At 39.7% G+C, this 16767-nt stretch overlaps 9 protein-coding genes across 9 annotated transcripts; 4 read left to right on the plus strand and 5 right to left on the minus strand.

Annotated features, from left to right (window-relative positions):
- Positions 1 to 247: 247 nt before the first annotated feature.
- On the plus strand, positions 248 to 1042 carry VTP21DRAFT_5924 (uncharacterized protein; the record flags this gene model as incomplete). Its single annotated transcript, XM_069396498.1, has 1 exon — positions 248 to 1042. The coding sequence occupies one exon, from the start codon at positions 248 to 250 to the stop codon at positions 1040 to 1042; it is 795 nt and encodes a 264-aa protein (XP_069247579.1).
- Positions 1043 to 1233: 191 nt separating this feature from the next.
- VTP21DRAFT_5925 (uncharacterized protein) lies at positions 1234 to 2033 on the minus strand (the record flags this gene model as incomplete). The annotated part of the gene is made up of 4 exons (XM_069396499.1): positions 1234 to 1279; positions 1358 to 1407; positions 1467 to 1613; positions 1683 to 2033. The coding sequence occupies 4 exons, from the start codon at positions 2031 to 2033 to the stop codon at positions 1234 to 1236; spliced, it is 594 nt and encodes a 197-aa protein (XP_069247580.1).
- A 209-nt stretch (positions 2034 to 2242) lies between these two features.
- Positions 2243 to 4189, minus strand: VTP21DRAFT_5926 (uncharacterized protein; the record flags this gene model as incomplete). Its single annotated transcript, XM_069396500.1, has 4 exons — positions 2243 to 3566; positions 3642 to 3819; positions 3911 to 3977; positions 4040 to 4189. The coding sequence occupies 4 exons, from the start codon at positions 4187 to 4189 to the stop codon at positions 2243 to 2245; spliced, it is 1719 nt and encodes a 572-aa protein (XP_069247581.1).
- A 263-nt stretch (positions 4190 to 4452) lies between these two features.
- VTP21DRAFT_5927 (uncharacterized protein) lies at positions 4453 to 5201 on the minus strand (the record flags this gene model as incomplete). Its single annotated transcript, XM_069396501.1, has 5 exons — positions 4453 to 4460; positions 4522 to 4554; positions 4614 to 4679; positions 4751 to 5068; positions 5138 to 5201. 5 exons carry the CDS (start codon positions 5199 to 5201, stop codon positions 4453 to 4455), a joined length of 489 nt encoding a protein of 162 aa, XP_069247582.1.
- Positions 5202 to 5338: 137 nt separating this feature from the next.
- On the plus strand, positions 5339 to 6273 carry VTP21DRAFT_5928 (uncharacterized protein; the record flags this gene model as incomplete). Its single annotated transcript, XM_069396502.1, has 2 exons — positions 5339 to 5992; positions 6067 to 6273. 2 exons carry the CDS (start codon positions 5339 to 5341, stop codon positions 6271 to 6273), a joined length of 861 nt encoding a protein of 286 aa, XP_069247583.1.
- A 426-nt stretch (positions 6274 to 6699) lies between these two features.
- On the plus strand, positions 6700 to 7573 carry VTP21DRAFT_5929 (uncharacterized protein; the record flags this gene model as incomplete). The annotated part of the gene is made up of 4 exons (XM_069396503.1): positions 6700 to 6817; positions 6878 to 7069; positions 7140 to 7277; positions 7338 to 7573. The coding sequence occupies 4 exons, from the start codon at positions 6700 to 6702 to the stop codon at positions 7571 to 7573; spliced, it is 684 nt and encodes a 227-aa protein (XP_069247584.1).
- Positions 7574 to 7828: 255 nt separating this feature from the next.
- Positions 7829 to 9350, plus strand: VTP21DRAFT_5930 (uncharacterized protein; the record flags this gene model as incomplete). The annotated part of the gene is made up of 6 exons (XM_069396505.1): positions 7829 to 7896; positions 7961 to 8039; positions 8105 to 8261; positions 8321 to 8374; positions 8442 to 8926; positions 8988 to 9350. The coding sequence occupies 6 exons, from the start codon at positions 7829 to 7831 to the stop codon at positions 9348 to 9350; spliced, it is 1206 nt and encodes a 401-aa protein (XP_069247585.1).
- Positions 9351 to 10054: 704 nt separating this feature from the next.
- VTP21DRAFT_5931 (uncharacterized protein) lies at positions 10055 to 11379 on the minus strand (the record flags this gene model as incomplete). Its single annotated transcript, XM_069396506.1, has 3 exons — positions 10055 to 10202; positions 10280 to 10778; positions 10842 to 11379. 3 exons carry the CDS (start codon positions 11377 to 11379, stop codon positions 10055 to 10057), a joined length of 1185 nt encoding a protein of 394 aa, XP_069247586.1.
- Positions 11380 to 15587: 4208 nt separating this feature from the next.
- VTP21DRAFT_5932 (uncharacterized protein) lies at positions 15588 to 16360 on the minus strand (the record flags this gene model as incomplete). The annotated part of the gene is made up of 2 exons (XM_069396507.1): positions 15588 to 16242; positions 16314 to 16360. 2 exons carry the CDS (start codon positions 16358 to 16360, stop codon positions 15588 to 15590), a joined length of 702 nt encoding a protein of 233 aa, XP_069247587.1.
- Between the last annotated feature and the right edge of the window lie 407 nt (positions 16361 to 16767).

The following is a 16767-nucleotide window of genomic DNA, read 5'->3' on the forward strand; positions in this document are numbered from 1 at the left end:
GCTGATAATTTCCTGGGCTAAGGCTCGCAAAGTGGTCCATCTTTCGATCTAGATCTTAAGCCATAAAAGTAATAAGGTAATCAGAATCTACGCATTTTCTCTTGCTATTAGGACTTTATTTTTTGCACAGATGAAGCCTAGCATAGCTTCTCCTATATTACACTGGTTTATCGACGATTAGAATTCATTCATAATTCATCATCTGATCCCATTTCTAAAACTCTATTCTCTTTTTTTCTACATTAGCATGTCCGATTTCGACAATTTCACCTCAGCAAATGATGACCCGACAGCCGATTTTCTAGCTCGCGAACGTGCTGTTTTGGGTGACGATGCTGATCTCTTTGCCCCTCAAGAGACGACAAACGCGACTACAGGCTCCAGCCTGGAGCCCGACACGCTCAATATTGGTGGCTTTGGGGAGGCAGACAATATCTCCACGATGGCCACCGTTTCTTCTCCACCCAATACCGCCGATCTAAGTGGTATGCTAAGCCCAACCTCTAGTATGCGCTCTGGTGGTGGAGCTAACGTTTCTTCTGGAGGAGCCGATTACGGATCCCTTAGTGAATTTCCACCTGTGGAGAACATAAATGGGGGTTACACTATTCCCGAGATCGAGCCCGAAATTATTAGGCATGTTCTCCTCGATCACTCGAAGATGCTTCACCAGGCCACTAACTTTTTCACCTTAAACAGAGAATGGCGGGAGCGTCGTCAACACGAAATTGCTGAGCGCGATGCAGAATCAGAGCGTAAGCGCAACGAAACCATCCAGAAAGCACGCCAGGCAATTGATCAATTCTACGAGGACTACAACACTAAAAAGGATCAGACAGCGCGGCAAAACCGAGCCGCGGAGAAAGAGTTTTTCGATAAACGCGACGACACTACCTCCGGCACCGTATGGGAGCGCGTCCTTCGCGAGGTAGATGTGAACAGCAAGACAACCAAGAGTACTCGTGATGTCAGTCGAATGAAGCAGTTGATGCTCAGCTTGAAGAAGGATCCACAGGCACCTGGCACCTTTATTCAAGCTTAAAACACCCATTCTTCACATAGCCCGTCTTTTGGAAGCAATCACAAATCGCGTCAACAATATTTTTGTTTCCTCTTTTATCCTTCTGTTGTTCTGGGTTATTTTTCTAAGTGGTCATGTTTATTTATATTATACAGTACAAATGTATTGATCTTACAGCAGAGGGATGCGAAAAGGAAATAAAATAAATCAAATCAAGCCATGTTACTCTTCGACTCCCATCTTTTCTTAGCTTCAAACCTAAAAATGTGAGAAGCGGCATATTAGATCTCTTCATGATAAAGTGTAGACCAAACACTAAGTATGGGTAAAACATACGTCCAGTTCAGGCGGGGCCTTTTTCTTCGCTTTCTCTCCTGTTCCTCTCTCTGCAATTAATTAAAATCATTAATTAATCTTTGCCGTCCTAATTACTAGAAAGCTCTACCTCCAGCTGCTCGGCATGTGCTTTTCGCTCTGTAACTGATTTCAATAAGTTGGCTTGTTGTTGATGCGCAAGCTTATCGCTAAGGCGAGACGCAAGTTCATGGTCTCCCGAAGCAATCGCGGTTTCTATTTCACATTCCAGCTGCGTCTATAACGGTAAAGGGTATGAAAAGTGAGCATAGCAGTGGAAACACGCCAATAAAAAGTGAGCTACAACCTTTGGATCAAATCGACCTTGCGGTGTCGGTTGGAATTTTTTGTCTTGTTCAGAGAAAAAGGATACTGCACTTGAAAGATTTTTGAATCTCTTAACTACTTTTCCTTTTTCCTCCTGTGGAACTTGAGATCGCTTGTTTGAAACTTCTTTCTTTAATCGACGCGTCATCTCCTGCTGCAAGATTTGAGCATTATTCTCAACGGGATTGTCTTGTATACTTTCCCTTTTTCTTCTCAGCTTCTGAAGACGAGCCCAGTGCTCCGCCTTGACATTCTGAGAAGGTTGTGATAATTCTGTAGTTTTTGAGGAACTGGATATTTTTGAGATCAAATAAGACTTGGAATACTTCATTAATCGAGTTGAAGATAGGAGAAGAGTATTTCATAGTCACAGTCAAAAATTAGCTTGGTTGATGCTTCCTAAATATCGAATTAGCCCACGTTGGAGTCATCATGGAAGCAAGTTGATAAATATGGGATAGAAAGGAAAATATTACAGGTGATAATATGCAGTTACATTTACATGGCTCAAGGGGAAATAGACTGTGTCATTCTAAATCTCTATCCAGAAGATTTGGTCAACTTCTCCACCTCTCTTTTCACGAAGCTTGCGACCATGGAGTTTCGCTCTTGAGGGCTCACCTGGGTGGCTCCACCCAAGTTACTATCAAGAAAAGCCCCTGGCAACTTAGAACGGAAAAAGTGGCTTAACTGTCGATTAATTGACTTGTATTGGTCTCGAGTTATTCTACTATTCCGATAGTATGGCATGAGATGTGACGCCACTAAGTCTGCGACACGACGCTTTATATTGTCAGCAGTTGCACAATGAGAGCGGGAAGGCGTGGTAGTGCGAGATACAGGGTAATTTTGGGGACAGTTATGTGGATGTTCCCGCTCGTCTATGTTATTATCAGAAGTGGACACATCAGGCACGGAGGAAATTGTGACACTAGGGGCGGGACTTGCTAGTTGAGAACTATTACGAGTTTTTCCAGTAGTATTACAAATGGCAGGGAGGTTAATTTCTAATGAATTATTTGGTTTAGTGAGAGCACGAGGGGCCACAGTTGTAGTAGGAGGTATTGTAAAAGCTGGTTGTGATTCATAACGTGTTCTCCTCTCGTTCTCTAAGGACATTGGACTTTGAGCACTCGAGCAAAGTATAAAATCATTTCCAAGGTCACTCTTTATCCGCTTATGAGGGTTGGAAGAGCCGGCAGCCACCCCTTTTCTCCTAACAGTAGATCCCCCTGGTATCACAGAATTTCGAGAACGATCACGCTGAAAGTTGGAAGGGTGAGGATAGGTTTGGGCAGTAGGTCGTGTAGGTGTGGGAATTGCAGAAGCGGATGTAGTTGTAGAAGCTTTCTCCGCTATTCGACGAGCACGTTCAAATTGTGCCCATAAGGCATTATCTGTATCTCCGGAATTGGTATTTGAGCTAGTTGCTCCAGCCACTGATCTCGTATTCCGTTGACTTGAAGGAAGGTGAGAATGACGCATGTCATAAGGATTCCAAGTGGAAGCGGAAGAAAGGGTAGATTCAGCGGAGCGGCGTGCTCCCAATCTTCGCTGCTGCATGTTGCCCGCTAAAAAATTTCTCCGTGACTCATTGATGACTTCTCGTTGTATCCGAGCAAAAATTGAGGAAGATCTACTTGATTCTGCTCGTCGAGAGACTCTCCTACGCCTGGCGGAGTTAGTGTGACGAGTTGGTCTTCTTCGAGTCGACCGTTGGAGATGTGCATTTTCATCTTCTGCATTGGTTCCATCAGAATGTTCAACATCATCGGGGTTTTCGATTGAACATGAGTATTCATCACGACATTTTGGGCAATACCAGGAGCCATCAGGGACGAAATCAAGTCCAACACAGTACAAGCTAATATAAGAAAAGTTGAAAATGGGTCAATAATCCCATAAAAGTTAAAAAATATCGAATAAGGTTGGACTCAACTGGTAAGTATCGTCGCAATCATCACAACAGATTAACTCTTCTCCCAAATCACCCTGTTGACCACAGCTTTCACAATACACAACTAGATCTAAATCGTCTACAGGAGCACCATAGTCGTCAATATTTTGGCATACGGCTTGTTTTTTCTTCTCTACATGTATTTTTCTTATAATGGGACCTTTTCATTCGATCATGAAAAGAAATTAGTAAGAAAATATCTATATAAAATATACTGTATGTGTAACCAAAGTGGCAAAGAAATGACATACCCTCAATTGTCTCTGATATATTAACCTGGTCGAACTCTCTCCTGCAAGTTGGGCATGAATTTGCAACCTAAAATATAAGTCCCGTTAAGAGCGAAAATGCGCTACCTAATAAGATTGCCACAATAATACCTCAGCCCAGAGTAACAAGCAACTGAGGTGAAAAAGATGGGAACAAGCGAGATTAGCAATTTCAGTGCCAGTGGATTGTTCTGACTGATCAGGCAACGATGAAGGATCGTTGATTGAAAGGAGATCAATCATACATATTACACACTGCATTGAGCTGAAATGGTATTGAAAGAAGTGAGGATTATTTCAAGGAAAAAGCAATTTCATATCCTCTCTGGAATTTAACAGTCACGTAATGCATATACGAAAAAATTACATCCAGTGGCGGTATTCAGCTAACAATAAGGTGTGATTGTTTCTATTGCTTATTACAATATAATGTATAGGTGAAAGAAAACAAAGATAATAAAGAAAGCAAAATTGTTAAAATCTATCAATAAACTGTCTTAAGCTGTCATTTCAACGAGTACATATTAATAACCTATATAATAAAAAAAGTGAGAAAATAGTCGGGCTGGATAGAATATTCCAACTGTACTTACAGCAATCACAGTCAAAAGGACATAGCGGCGTGTCTAATTATTGATTATATGGGTTATAAGAGAGAAAATTTAGAAAATTGCATCGTTGTTACCTCCACCTTCACCAATCTTCAGCTCTTTCACATCAAAGAGCGGTAGACCATCTTCAGTAGTCCTTCCTACGATTCAATAACAAATAGTATATTAAACATGTCCAAATGAGATTTCTGTCCAGATATCCGATAAATACTTGATTTAGATCCACGGGAATCGCTGAAATTATCATCGTCATTAGCTCGGAATTTACGTTTTTCTTCCTTCTTTTTCTGCATGGAGGCTGGCTGTCCAGGCTGCTTGAATACTACCACCCCTTCTTTGTTGTTTGATTCCGATTTTTTCACTTCGTCCTTATTTGCATCCTTAGTTGAATCTTTCTTTTTCTCTGCCGTATCCTTCTTAGTGTTTGTATCTGGCGTCTCTTCATGTTCTAGAGTGGAAGAAGGTAGTGGTGTCTCTTTTTTGCTGAAAATGTCGTCAATTTCAGACGTAGAAGCCGAACCCTTTTTCGCTGTCCAATTACCAAACATTATTTAGTCATTAGAGGGTATACCTCTAAACTAGCAGGAAGTAAATTTACTTTCAGCCTTTGGTTCAGGTCTGGAATTATTGTCCGTTTTGGATTTCTTCTTCTTGTTGGCCATATTAAACTCGCTGCTCTTCAAGCGAAAGCGAATTTCATTTACATTTATTGGGACTTGTTTTTTGGCTGCGCCGCTGGTTAATCAATTGAAAAAAGTACAATATTGCCGTTGGGTTTTTTGCTGTTCAACAATTCAAAATGCGGCTTTTATCATTACGGGGTCCTACGAGCCATGCATTTAGAACATTTGCTGCACGGAATCGTACACAAATTTTGCACCCGCGATTAAGGTGGTTGCCCGGGACATTTCATGACAGATCACAGTGCTTCTCGACGACTCGTCTATTATTAAATTCTCCCAGACATTCGGACCTGGACGGGGATAAGGCAGTCGGGAGTTCCGCTCAAGATACAAAGAATACCACGCTTCTACCAGAATATGAAGAGTTTGAAGAGCGAATTGACCCAAATTTATATGCTCAATTGGTTAGTGAAGAGGCGGAATCCAACAAAACTGAAAATGAAGAAGAGACTGAAGATCCAACTTGGTTTCTCGACCCAGAAGATAATACTGATACCAGCGTAACAACCAGTGAATATATACCATTGTGGAAGCGTGTATCTGCAAATGCGGAACCAGCCACGAGTCAACTCGAGGAGCATACAACACCAGTCTCTGGAATAGAATCGGCGAATGATGTTGCTGTTTTGCTACAACAAGCAAAATTACATAATATCAAGGTGATAGATGTTAGATCTATCTGCGACTGGGCAGAGTACATGGTGGTTGCAGATGCAGGCCCTTTGAATACTCGATATTTGCATTCAGTTGCTCACCAAATTGCTAAAGCTGTAAGCCTTATCCTCTTTTTTCAATTCCCTGCCAAGCTTATTCAACGATTTTTATTTTGTTTTGTCGGAATTAGTTTAACTCTGGGCGAAAGAACTTTTCTGCGACAATCGAAGGAATTGGAAGCGATAGTGGGTGGATACTCATTGATGGCCTAAATATCGTAGTGCATCTTTTTACTCCGGAGGCCCGCCAACAATATGACCTGGAGGGTATGTGGGCGAAGTTAATTTCCGAGCCACCTGAGGAAACACAACTCTCTGCCATCGATGATCGTGGCTAAGTAAGATAACATTAGAAAGGACCCTCCTTCAACTATATTTTACAAAGAAAATAACATTTGTATGAATATACAATGATTCTATGTCCAGTGAGAATGCTTGAGAATTGGTTGGGAACGATTTGCATTTAGTTTATAGATACTGAAATCTATAATTGCTGCTGGATTCAATAATATTTCAAAATGGGGAGAATTTATATTAAAGAACCCTTTTCACTAACTGGTAGGCCATATATGAAAATTTATTGATGAGAAAATTCACTGGCAATAAATTTTTCAAAGTCTATATGGTTTTTACCAAGTCGAATTGCCAAATCAAAATGTTCTCTAATTGGCTCGTCTACCAGTCGTACGAGAACGGTCGAGTTTAATTCCAAGTAATGTTTTTGTATTCCTTCTTTGTTCTCAACCAATCTTCAGTCGGAGAAAATGACGGTCGAAATGAATCTCGTGGGCTATGATGATGAGCAGGTCAAGCTAATGGGAGAGATGTGCATTGTCACTGATGAAAATGATAAACCTATTCGTGCCGGAAGCAAAAAAGAATGTAAAGTACCCGGAATGCTCTAATCTCATTCATTGTGAATCTAATTATCTCTCTCTCAAGGTCACTTGATGACCAACATCAATAACGGACTCCTTCATCGTGCATTCAGTGTGTTCCTCTTCGACAAAGAAAATAGATTGTTGCTTCAACAGAGGGCATCAGAAAAGATTACATTCCCAGATCTGTGGACAAACACCTGCTGTTCGCATCCACTTAGCACACCCTCGGAGCTTGTTGAGGAGGACCAACTTGGTATTCTACATAGCCTAAGATTTAAAAGGTCCACCTAATTTACTCGTGATTTACTCGATATTACCAATAGGTGTTAGACGTGCCGCTCAAAGGAAACTGGAACATGAACTTGGTATCAAGCCAGAACAGATACCGTTGGACAAATTTGAATTTCTTACTCGCATTCACTATCTTGCTCCATCAGATGGCATGTGGGGAGAGCACGAGAGTAAGTTGAATACTCTTCAAGCAAACTTATTTGACATATATTTATAACACACTTCTGCAGTCGACTATATTCTCTTCATTAGAGCTGATGTCGACCTTGACCTCAATTTGAACGAAGTTCAAGCTGTCAAATATGTGACCCCTGAAGAACTTCGTCAGCTCTTTGATGATCCGTCTGTCCGCCTCACACCTTGGTTCAAGCTCATCTGTGAGACCTTTTTATTTACTTGGTGGAAATCCTTAGACAACCTGTCAGGATTCAAAGACCCTAATACCATCCATAAGCTAGGCTTTTAGACCTCAAATCTTTGTTTCATAGAATGAAGGTTGGGAGAGGAGGAATGGATAAAAAACATTAATTATTTCTCCATTTATCCCTATTTGCTTATTTCACCTGTGTTGTAGTCGTCTTAGTTCCTCTCTTTAATCTCCCTCCTCTTTATTTGTCAATTCGAATTTTTAATAAGAAAATTTAAGACTAACTGTTTACTGGAGCCCGTGACGCATTTTGTGACAAAATATCTTTCCTTTACTGCTCTCATTTCTCGGTCGATGAGCGTAGTAAACTTGCGCTTAGAAGAAGCGAAATCCAAAGAGGAGAATAATATTCTCTGTGGAATGTATGGGCCTTCCTCCGAGTTTAGATTTCTCCTTCTTCCTTTAATTTTTTTCTCTTCTAATTAGTTGTCAATCGCAGTTTGCCAAGTACTCTTGCCCGCGATGCAATCTTCGTTACTGTTCCTTATCCTGTTATAAAAGCAAGGTAATTAGCCAGGTTCTAACTGAAAGTAAAGTTTTAAAAGGAAAACTGACTCTATAGAATACTAGAAACATGAAGGATGCTCAGAGTCATTTTACCAGGAAAATGTTTTACTTGAAATGCAAAGCAGAGGCGTAGATGAAGAGACAAAAAATAAAACTCTGGATTTATTACGGCGTTTTCAGGAACAACAACTGGAAGAGGACGTAGAAGAATGGGATGAAGGTGAAAGTTATATTAGTGTGGCTATATATCTCCAACTAACGTTCTTCAATAAATAATAGAAAATGACAGCGACACAAGTGATCTAGCAAAGCGATTAACTGATTTGGATCTGGGTTGGCTTATCTCTTCACATTCTTTATGGCAATAGTGTACGCTCACTATTCATTAATTCTCTTGAAGATAATGCAACTTTTGAAGATATTTGGAACCGCCTTACGGAAGCTGAACGATCCGATTTTAAGGAAAAATATCTCAAAGAACCTGAACTTTTACCACTATGGAAACCATGGTGGAAGCAGCAGGCCAAAGATGAAGAAGTAGCTGTTGGAGAGTTTTCTGAAGCTCGTCCCAACCTTATAGTCGAGCTGGGTGCTGAGCAAAGTGATGAGAATACTAGTCAAGGACGACCGGAGGTTCTTTCGGACCTAGTGCCGCTGGAAAAGTTGACAAAAAAGTCTCCTCATCCCGATATACTCTATAATATTGTTGGTGCTCTTTTTGCTTATACCTTTACATGCCGACGGTTGAATGGAGAGCTTTTTGAAAATCCTGAAGAAACGTGTGTGATGCTCTTGAGAGTTTGTCCAATTCTGGCACCAAGATCAAAAGTAATATACCAAAGCGTGTCCGAAGCGATTACAGATTGCATCCGTGCATCATACGAGGTGATTTAATAACTTCAGTACTTACAATAATCTTGACTCATTTCTTCACCTTTCCCTATAGAGCTCGCACTCTTCGCAATCTATTACATTTAACGCGCTTGTTATCGAGGATGTCGCCACGCTTCTCTCTTCCTCCCTCAATGTGCTTTCAGGGCTCTCCGAAATGGTTCGAATATTCCGAGCTTGTAATTCTCAGGCCACTCAAAGTTTCCTCGCAGAGAAGAAAGTATATTTCTATGCTGTTTATATTAAATCTCTTGGGGACAGTAATGAGATGCTCTCCATGGTGAAGGCGGCTGCACACCTCGAGCACAATCTTCTCTTGCAGCAAGAAGGCGACTATTCTAAAGCGAAACAATTGACCGAGGAAATGCTTAAGAGTAAAAAGAATAAAAAGTCGCGTCAATTGATTGAAGAGCTCTAATATTGTGTGGTATTTGCATCCCCTCTCTCTCCTGAAAAGATATTTTTTTAGAAAATCTTTGTATATATTGGCACGCAATTGCAGGTAACTATTTGTTTATTGATAGCTCTGCTATGATGCCTCATTTTTCATTAACTTTAATGTTAAAGCCCTGAAAATAAACTGTTGATATCAATGTTTTATTATTATGAAAATCCACTATACACTTTAAAATTATAGAAAGCAGAGATAACATATTGGTGGGTATCCAGAATTTGAAACTTACAACTAGAATAGTCTTATCTATGATATTGAGATTTATAAAGATGCCAGTTCAAATCTCTGCTTCCAAATATATTGCACTGAATATAGAATATATCAAATGAATTTAAACCCAATTATCCTTGGTCATTGCAAATAAAAAATATGTCTATATTACTGGAAATTTTAAGAGAATGCCCACTTTGTAATACTGGTGGAATGGGCGAAATATGCAGATGTAATAAATAGCCCTACTTCAAAACATCCACAAATACTTTTTAACGAATTCAACGAATGATTATATTTTTCTGTCATTGAGCTGACAGCAAGCAAAATACTTCATAATAATGATAAGTGAAAAAAAAAAGAAAAGTAGGTGTCTCTAAACACATTTGCTACGTTTAACAGTATGTAAGAAATATATATTTAAAAAAATGTTATTACTGATTCTGATTCTAGTGAATTTACATCAGTCTCTTAAAAACTCGGTAGGCAATTCGTAGCATAAATGCGGTGCCTATTAAACGCAATAAAATCGAGACGACAACGGCTCGTCGGATCGCTCTCAAGTAGCTCTTCCATGCTGGCCCTCCGGCCCAAGAGGTCGTCCAGCTAAGGTTAAATAGAGGAGAGAATAGTAAAATGGCAGTTCCATAATCTAAAATTGAGAGCCAGCTTATTATACTTACTTTCCCCTCCTCTCATCTCGTTTTCCTAATTTAATGAACATCAGCACCAACAGATTGATATCTATAAAATCGAACCGAGGCATCTGCCCATCCAAAGGACGATGCGGACCCCTAGCGTCATGCTCCATCAAATCCAATAAATTGCTTGTCATTTGGAGTGTGAGGCCCCAAAGACGAAGTTTTCCGGGTGCAATGCGTTGTTCCAGCATTCCCTGTATCTCTTCAGAGATTTTTGAAGAGGAAGTTGCAGAGGTGGGACTGTAAGCAATAGTAGTGGAAGTGGAAGTATGCGAGGTTAGGGGCGAATCCGATGACTGCGGTGTTTCGATATAATTTGGCATATTGATACAGTGAAAATGCATTTCTCCCATTATAGTGCGCAGAAATTTTCGAAACAGTCCAGAAGTGAAGTATGGGAAGAGGCGTCTGGAGAGATCGACACTGATCGGAGTCCACCGTGGATGCTCTAAATAATCATAGAAAATGGACAACGGAATCCCTAATATAACATGTAGAGATAACATATTAGTACGAAACAAGAGTTTCAAAGGAGGTTAATTACAGTGAGCTGAAGCAACTTCTCTGAGCTGAATTGTCATCTGAGGAGTAATGGGTGACATTTGAAGATACACAAATGGGGACAAAATCATCAGAAGCCTTTTTGCGAAAGTGGAAGAAACCTCACGATCGTCCAGAGCTCCCAAGCATAAAAACTCAGGTCCTGTCAAGTCAAGTCCGACTTCTTCACGAGCCTCCCGCTCTGCGGTTGCTCGGTCATCTCCATTATCTGCCTCCTCCTGTTTGCCACCCGGAAATGCAACATGGCCACTCCAACGATCACCCTGACGTGTTGCACGTTTGATGTATAGCAATTGAGGATCCCCTCCACTAACCCACGGCTGCTTTACAAATTCCTCAACTGTAGTTGGAAGTTTTGAGAGTGGGACATAGGATGAAGGGCGAACTCGAAGTACTATGGCTACACTTGCACGAACTGGTGTATGCTCTGGAGATGGGAGCTTAATGGCTTGCGATTCGCGCAAATTACGGGCTAGATTAAGAAGAAGCGTGCACGGATCAGCAGATTTACTCGATTCCATGCTAAAGGTCACCCTACACCAACATTAATAATTATGCTGACTCCAATTCAGTAATTGAAAAAGCAAGATTTCCTGAAAAAGTGACCCCAACATGCAGCATTCCAAGCCACAGTATTATTATCTTGTGAATTTCAAGCACGTTCCACGGTAAGCTCAGCAAAAAGCAATATAACGCGTAAATTATCTTCGAACTTGCGAGCCAGGTTAGATGCTAGCGACTAGTGTTTTCTGAGCTTATAAGGATCAAGTTTACCGATTTATTCAAATACTTATAGATATTGAGCTGAACAAAATACCTTACAGCTTTAATCATTCACTCAAGCTTTATTAAATTTTAGCAAAACAATTTCAAAGCAAGCATTCGTTAAATAGCTGTCAGTTAGCGGAATAATTGGAGCAATTCGCAAATATATCAAAAAACTGTTGGATTAGATGCGCTTAGAGCAGAAAAAATTTATTAAAAGTTGAACTAGACGTGCAAAAATAGAATATAATTATAACAAAATTAAATATATGCCTCCACCAGAGCTTTAATAAAAGTGGTGGTGATTTTGCACCTTAATCACTATTAGAATTAACTGTCCATATATCTCGTGATTACTAATGAAATGCAAACAGCGCTCAGTATGGTGTACACTTCATAATCGACTCTGATTATATGGTAAGGATCGACGGGATACTCGCCACACGTTGCTAAGTCGTCGATTCCATTCACTTTCTTGAAACTGTAAGTCCTACTTTTCTTAAGAGCTCCCAAGGCTTAATATTGTCTTGTAGAAGGACACACTGTCTCCCGACTATTAGCCAAGCTAAATGAGAGCTTCCGGCCACCAATCCTAAATCCCCATTATATCACCATACGAGGCTTCTCGAATTCCATGTGCAGTCGGCCCACCAACCGCTCTGGAGCCCACGATTTACAAATTTTCCCAGTCTCTGTAAAAACCATTGATTTTGATTCAATACATCTGCGATAAGTGGCCAGAACTACTTGAAGACAAAAATGTATTGATGAATCCATCACGTACACCTGCTTGATTCGCAGCGCATATTCCGATAAAAAATTTCCAAATCCACCGACCGTCGCCTGGAGATATTTTTCCCAATTCACTAAGCTTCTCCCGGAGAAGCGAATATATTTGCAAGTAGTGGTGATCCCCGTTCCGTTCAGACGTGGGTTATTATGACACAAGTTCTATCACGTTAATGTGATAAATTCGCAACTCGTAACGGTTGTCACGCATAAGCGCATAATAAGGCAGCGATCGAACCTTTTGGGAAAGAGAGGTTTTCCTGTTTGCATTCCAACAATGTTTTCCCTGAAAAGTCTCAATGGACCCCGCTGTCCAAGCCAATAAGTCTCGAAAATGAGATCACAAGCAAGCTGGAAGTTAGGGTTTCCATAGGAGAGTACTTCATCATGTAACCATGCTGACTCGCTGACCAGCTGTTGTACTATTTTGGCTTTCTCAGCTATTAACTTAATTCCGCAGAAATTGTGTCAGCACAGCCCTTGCCCGCATTTGCCATTCTTCGACAATTTCAACATACGAGTTGTTACTGGGGAAAATCCTCCTAATACACCTAAACGATGTAGGTATATACTGTTGATGTGTTTGTATGTGCAATTATCATTACGAATCATGTACACACTTCCTTGGCGGTCAGCATATCCCTGCCAAGTTGCCGGTTCACTAAGAACTAACTCTGCACAACCGTCACATACTCGAATTTCACCCTATGCTCCACTTGAAAGAAATATTTTCAGGCATCGTCCAGCTGAAACTGGTGCTATCACCTTTGAGATCATTTCATGAGCATCTCCTGCGTATACCTGTATTTCAGAATCAGGGCTCAAATTTGGCATGGAGCTTAGTCTCGATGTTTGCGCATCTCTTCCGCTAGACTCTGCAATTGAATATTCTCCCTCTAGAATACTTTCCTGGATACCCGCTGTGTTGTATGGCATTCGTGAAGCGTTGGATCATACAGCTCATTATGAGTTGCGTTAGACCTATCGCCAGTAGCAATGTATCTTTCTTGATCGAAAACTGAAGAATTATATATTGGAGTGGATTTTGGCAGATATCTCCTTTGTCCTCCATTCTAATTATCAACCTGAGGAGTATCATTTGAATCAAATGAACCTGCTCCGACTCATACTCCTTCAGGAATCAGATTTCCTGCCGGAAGAGCATGCCAAACTGCTATACCTCAATAGACTCCAGTTTGATATCCAAGTACCCGAGAACCCTTGGTCGTTTTAAGCGGTCTAGCAAATAGCATGCAGTGCCAGCCACCTCTTAGAAAGAAGGTAAATTCGATCACTTCTCCCATGTTCAATGTCTGATAGAAGTTGGAGTTATTAATCGAATTTCCTAAGTATATTTGGATTGTCAAGTATCAAAGCAAAAAAGAGATATTATTTGATTGACAATGAGTATAACCTAAGTCTCACGCTTAAAACCGGGATGATTATGATATATAAAATTAATGCAATGCGAATTGAATGGTCTGGTGAGGTTTGTGGTTACCGTCATGGCGAGTGCGGGGCGCTATCTGTTTATATATCCGCAAGTGGTAGTATGACATTTTTCATGTGAACAATTAGGCGTTCGGTGGGGATGCAGTATGTGAATGGAGGAAAAGAGGCTTTTGTTCCCATCGATCTCGGAATCTCACACATTTTGGAATTTTCTTCAGTGAAAAATCAGTATCAACAAGAATAAGGGAAGGGTCGCGTTATGTTTTGCAGAAACTTTATAGTATAGTTTTTATATATGCTCTGAGGGATTTTATTTTTATTGAACCCCGAATTTGATAAGATATTTTATCTCTTGTTCTCTATGGTTTGGCTACTAGAAAGGGATTGGTCAAACATGCACTCTATTTTAATACTTAACACTTTCAAACAAGTTCAATAATTCTTTTGCTTATTAATGAGAACATCCAAAGAAATTTAGAGCAGAAAGGAAATACAAGGTTGGTAGGCTGAGTGTGGCGTAGTAAAGTTTTAAAAAACAAATTTGGGTAGACTTTAGTTGAACGTATCAGTACGGATTGTTCGTATGAGGATACGCAATCGGACTGGCTTTCTGCAGAAGTAAGAGTGCTCTTTGAACTTTTCTATTAAAGCTCTTCGAATTTTCCGCTTTTCACAGAACCAGGTTTATTAGCATTTTTATATCTGCTTCCACTCCACTATCACCCTTAACATCCTCCTAGGTACTTTTTTGTAAGCCTTCTGTCGAAGCTTTCATTTTTTTTCAAAATGGCAGATTGTGTCTGGCGAGTTTTCTGAAGAACTTTCAACACAAATCGTTCAATATGTTAAGATGATTGTGGACCCCCCGTTAATATTTTAAATTAGCTGTTTTGGGGTCACAAGATAATAGTTTTAACTATTTATGCGGTTTTATTTTCCGGTATTGTTCTTCGCACTATTTGAGTGGAGTGTTTTCGATTAGACCCTTTACAAAAGAAATCGTAGAGCGGATTTCTCCCAGGTGAATACATTCACAGCCTCGAGTTAATTTTGATAAGAAACGGGCGATAAAATATCTTTTATTTATTAGGTCTTGTATTGAATCTATCGTATCTAAATAAAAAGTATTAAAAGGAATTACCCCTACTTAATTGAATAATAGCGTGGATAGAATTAACTTAGAAAATAATGAGTAAAATATATACAATATAATACTGAGAAAGGATGGCAGCGCTGCTGGAGAATTTCATTTTCCATTATATACAAACGATTGCGCCCTTTTTGATTCTTAGTTTTAAAATTTATTGTGTAGTAAGACACTTTAGATGATCGTTTTTAAAACTAGTGATAATATACTAGAAAGCAAGATTGTTTGGACTAAATTTTTAGTTAGGTTATTAGGTACTAGAAAACATGGGATATAAAGTATCTCCGGAAATTTTTGGGGCACCTAAAAATTTATTCTTTTACCTAAATATTTCTTTACAAACAACGACCGTATAAAAAACTATTAAATATTTGAAAAGCCCATTTACGCCGTTACCATTACATATACAACTGAATACCCTTTACTAATTCTCTACAAGTGAAATATTAATATATTTCGGGAAATTTTTTAAATCCAGATATAGAGATTTTACATGGTGCCAACATTTTATTCTCTTTCTTTACATGGGCATTATAATGAATACTCAATAATTTGTATAAATAAAGTGCTCTCCGACTACCACCTAGTATATCCTCCTTTTGCCTTAATATCGGCTTGGATCCGTTCCGTCATCGTGCGGATCAACTTCAAACAATCCTCCTGAGTGAGTGACTCCCAGACGATATTCACCTTTTCCCACAGATCATCCTGGCTCGTTATCTTTGGGAATCTGCTCCTCAGATGTCCTTTTATCTCAGCCCATAAATTTTCTATGGGGTTGAGATCTGGAGATTGTGAAGGCCAATGGAGAACTTGGATTTGGTTATTTTCAAACAATCGATCAATGAGTTTGGCTTTGTGCTTGGGGTCGTTGTCGTGTTGAAACACTATTTCTTGTTTGCTGAGATTATACAGTTGAAGCGTGGCTATCATCTCTTGGTCGAGGATTCTTGAATATATTTCAGCGTTAAGATTTTCTATTATGCGATATGCCCTTCCAATGCCGTATGAAGTCGTGTATCCCCACATCATAATGCTTCCGCCACTGTGTTTGATCGTTGGCTGTATATGGCGCTCTTGTAGTGGTTCATTACGCTTCTTCCAGAACCACTCTCGCCTTTCATTGCCAAAGATGCGTATTTGGCACTCCTCCGAAAATATGACACGGCTCCAATCTTCTATGGTCCAACTGCTGTATTTCTTTGCAAATGTCAGTCTCCTAAGGCGATGCCTTTTCGATAGAAAAGGTTTTTTTCTCTTGACCCTAGCTACAAAATCATTACGATGGAGTGCTTCACGAACAGTACTGGATAGGTGTGTCGGATGGATTCAAAAGGGAAGGACAACATATATCGTCGACAAAGAACACTTTACTAGTCTTACTTCTGGTGAATAAATCTATAAAACAAGTTTTATACCGTATAACTCAATATTAAAGTTTATTATTACGATCTTTTATATTCTCTTAAATATTTTATTTTATTAAGATATGTTTTTTAAAGATAAATTTTTTTCTAAGTTTTTTTTTTCCGGCCGGTGGTCACAGCCGAGCAAAATTTGACGAATTACTTTCAGGCCAAATACCTAATTTCCAAGCCAAAAGGGTAAAGTCACGTGACTTTTCTATATGGTCACCTACCAATTTTCTTATACCCACCGGTCAATTTTTACCGCAATTCTATAATTTTTTATATTGTACCCTACAATTTTGGCATAGGTTTCTAAGCATTTTCCTTAAAAAGACTTTTTGTAGGGG

This window comes from Calcarisporiella thermophila (genome assembly GCF_041956535.1).
Source record: "Calcarisporiella thermophila strain CBS 279.70 unplaced genomic scaffold VTP21scaffold_24, whole genome shotgun sequence".
Lineage (NCBI taxonomy): Eukaryota > Fungi > Calcarisporiellomycota > Calcarisporiellomycetes > Calcarisporiellales > Calcarisporiellaceae > Calcarisporiella > Calcarisporiella thermophila.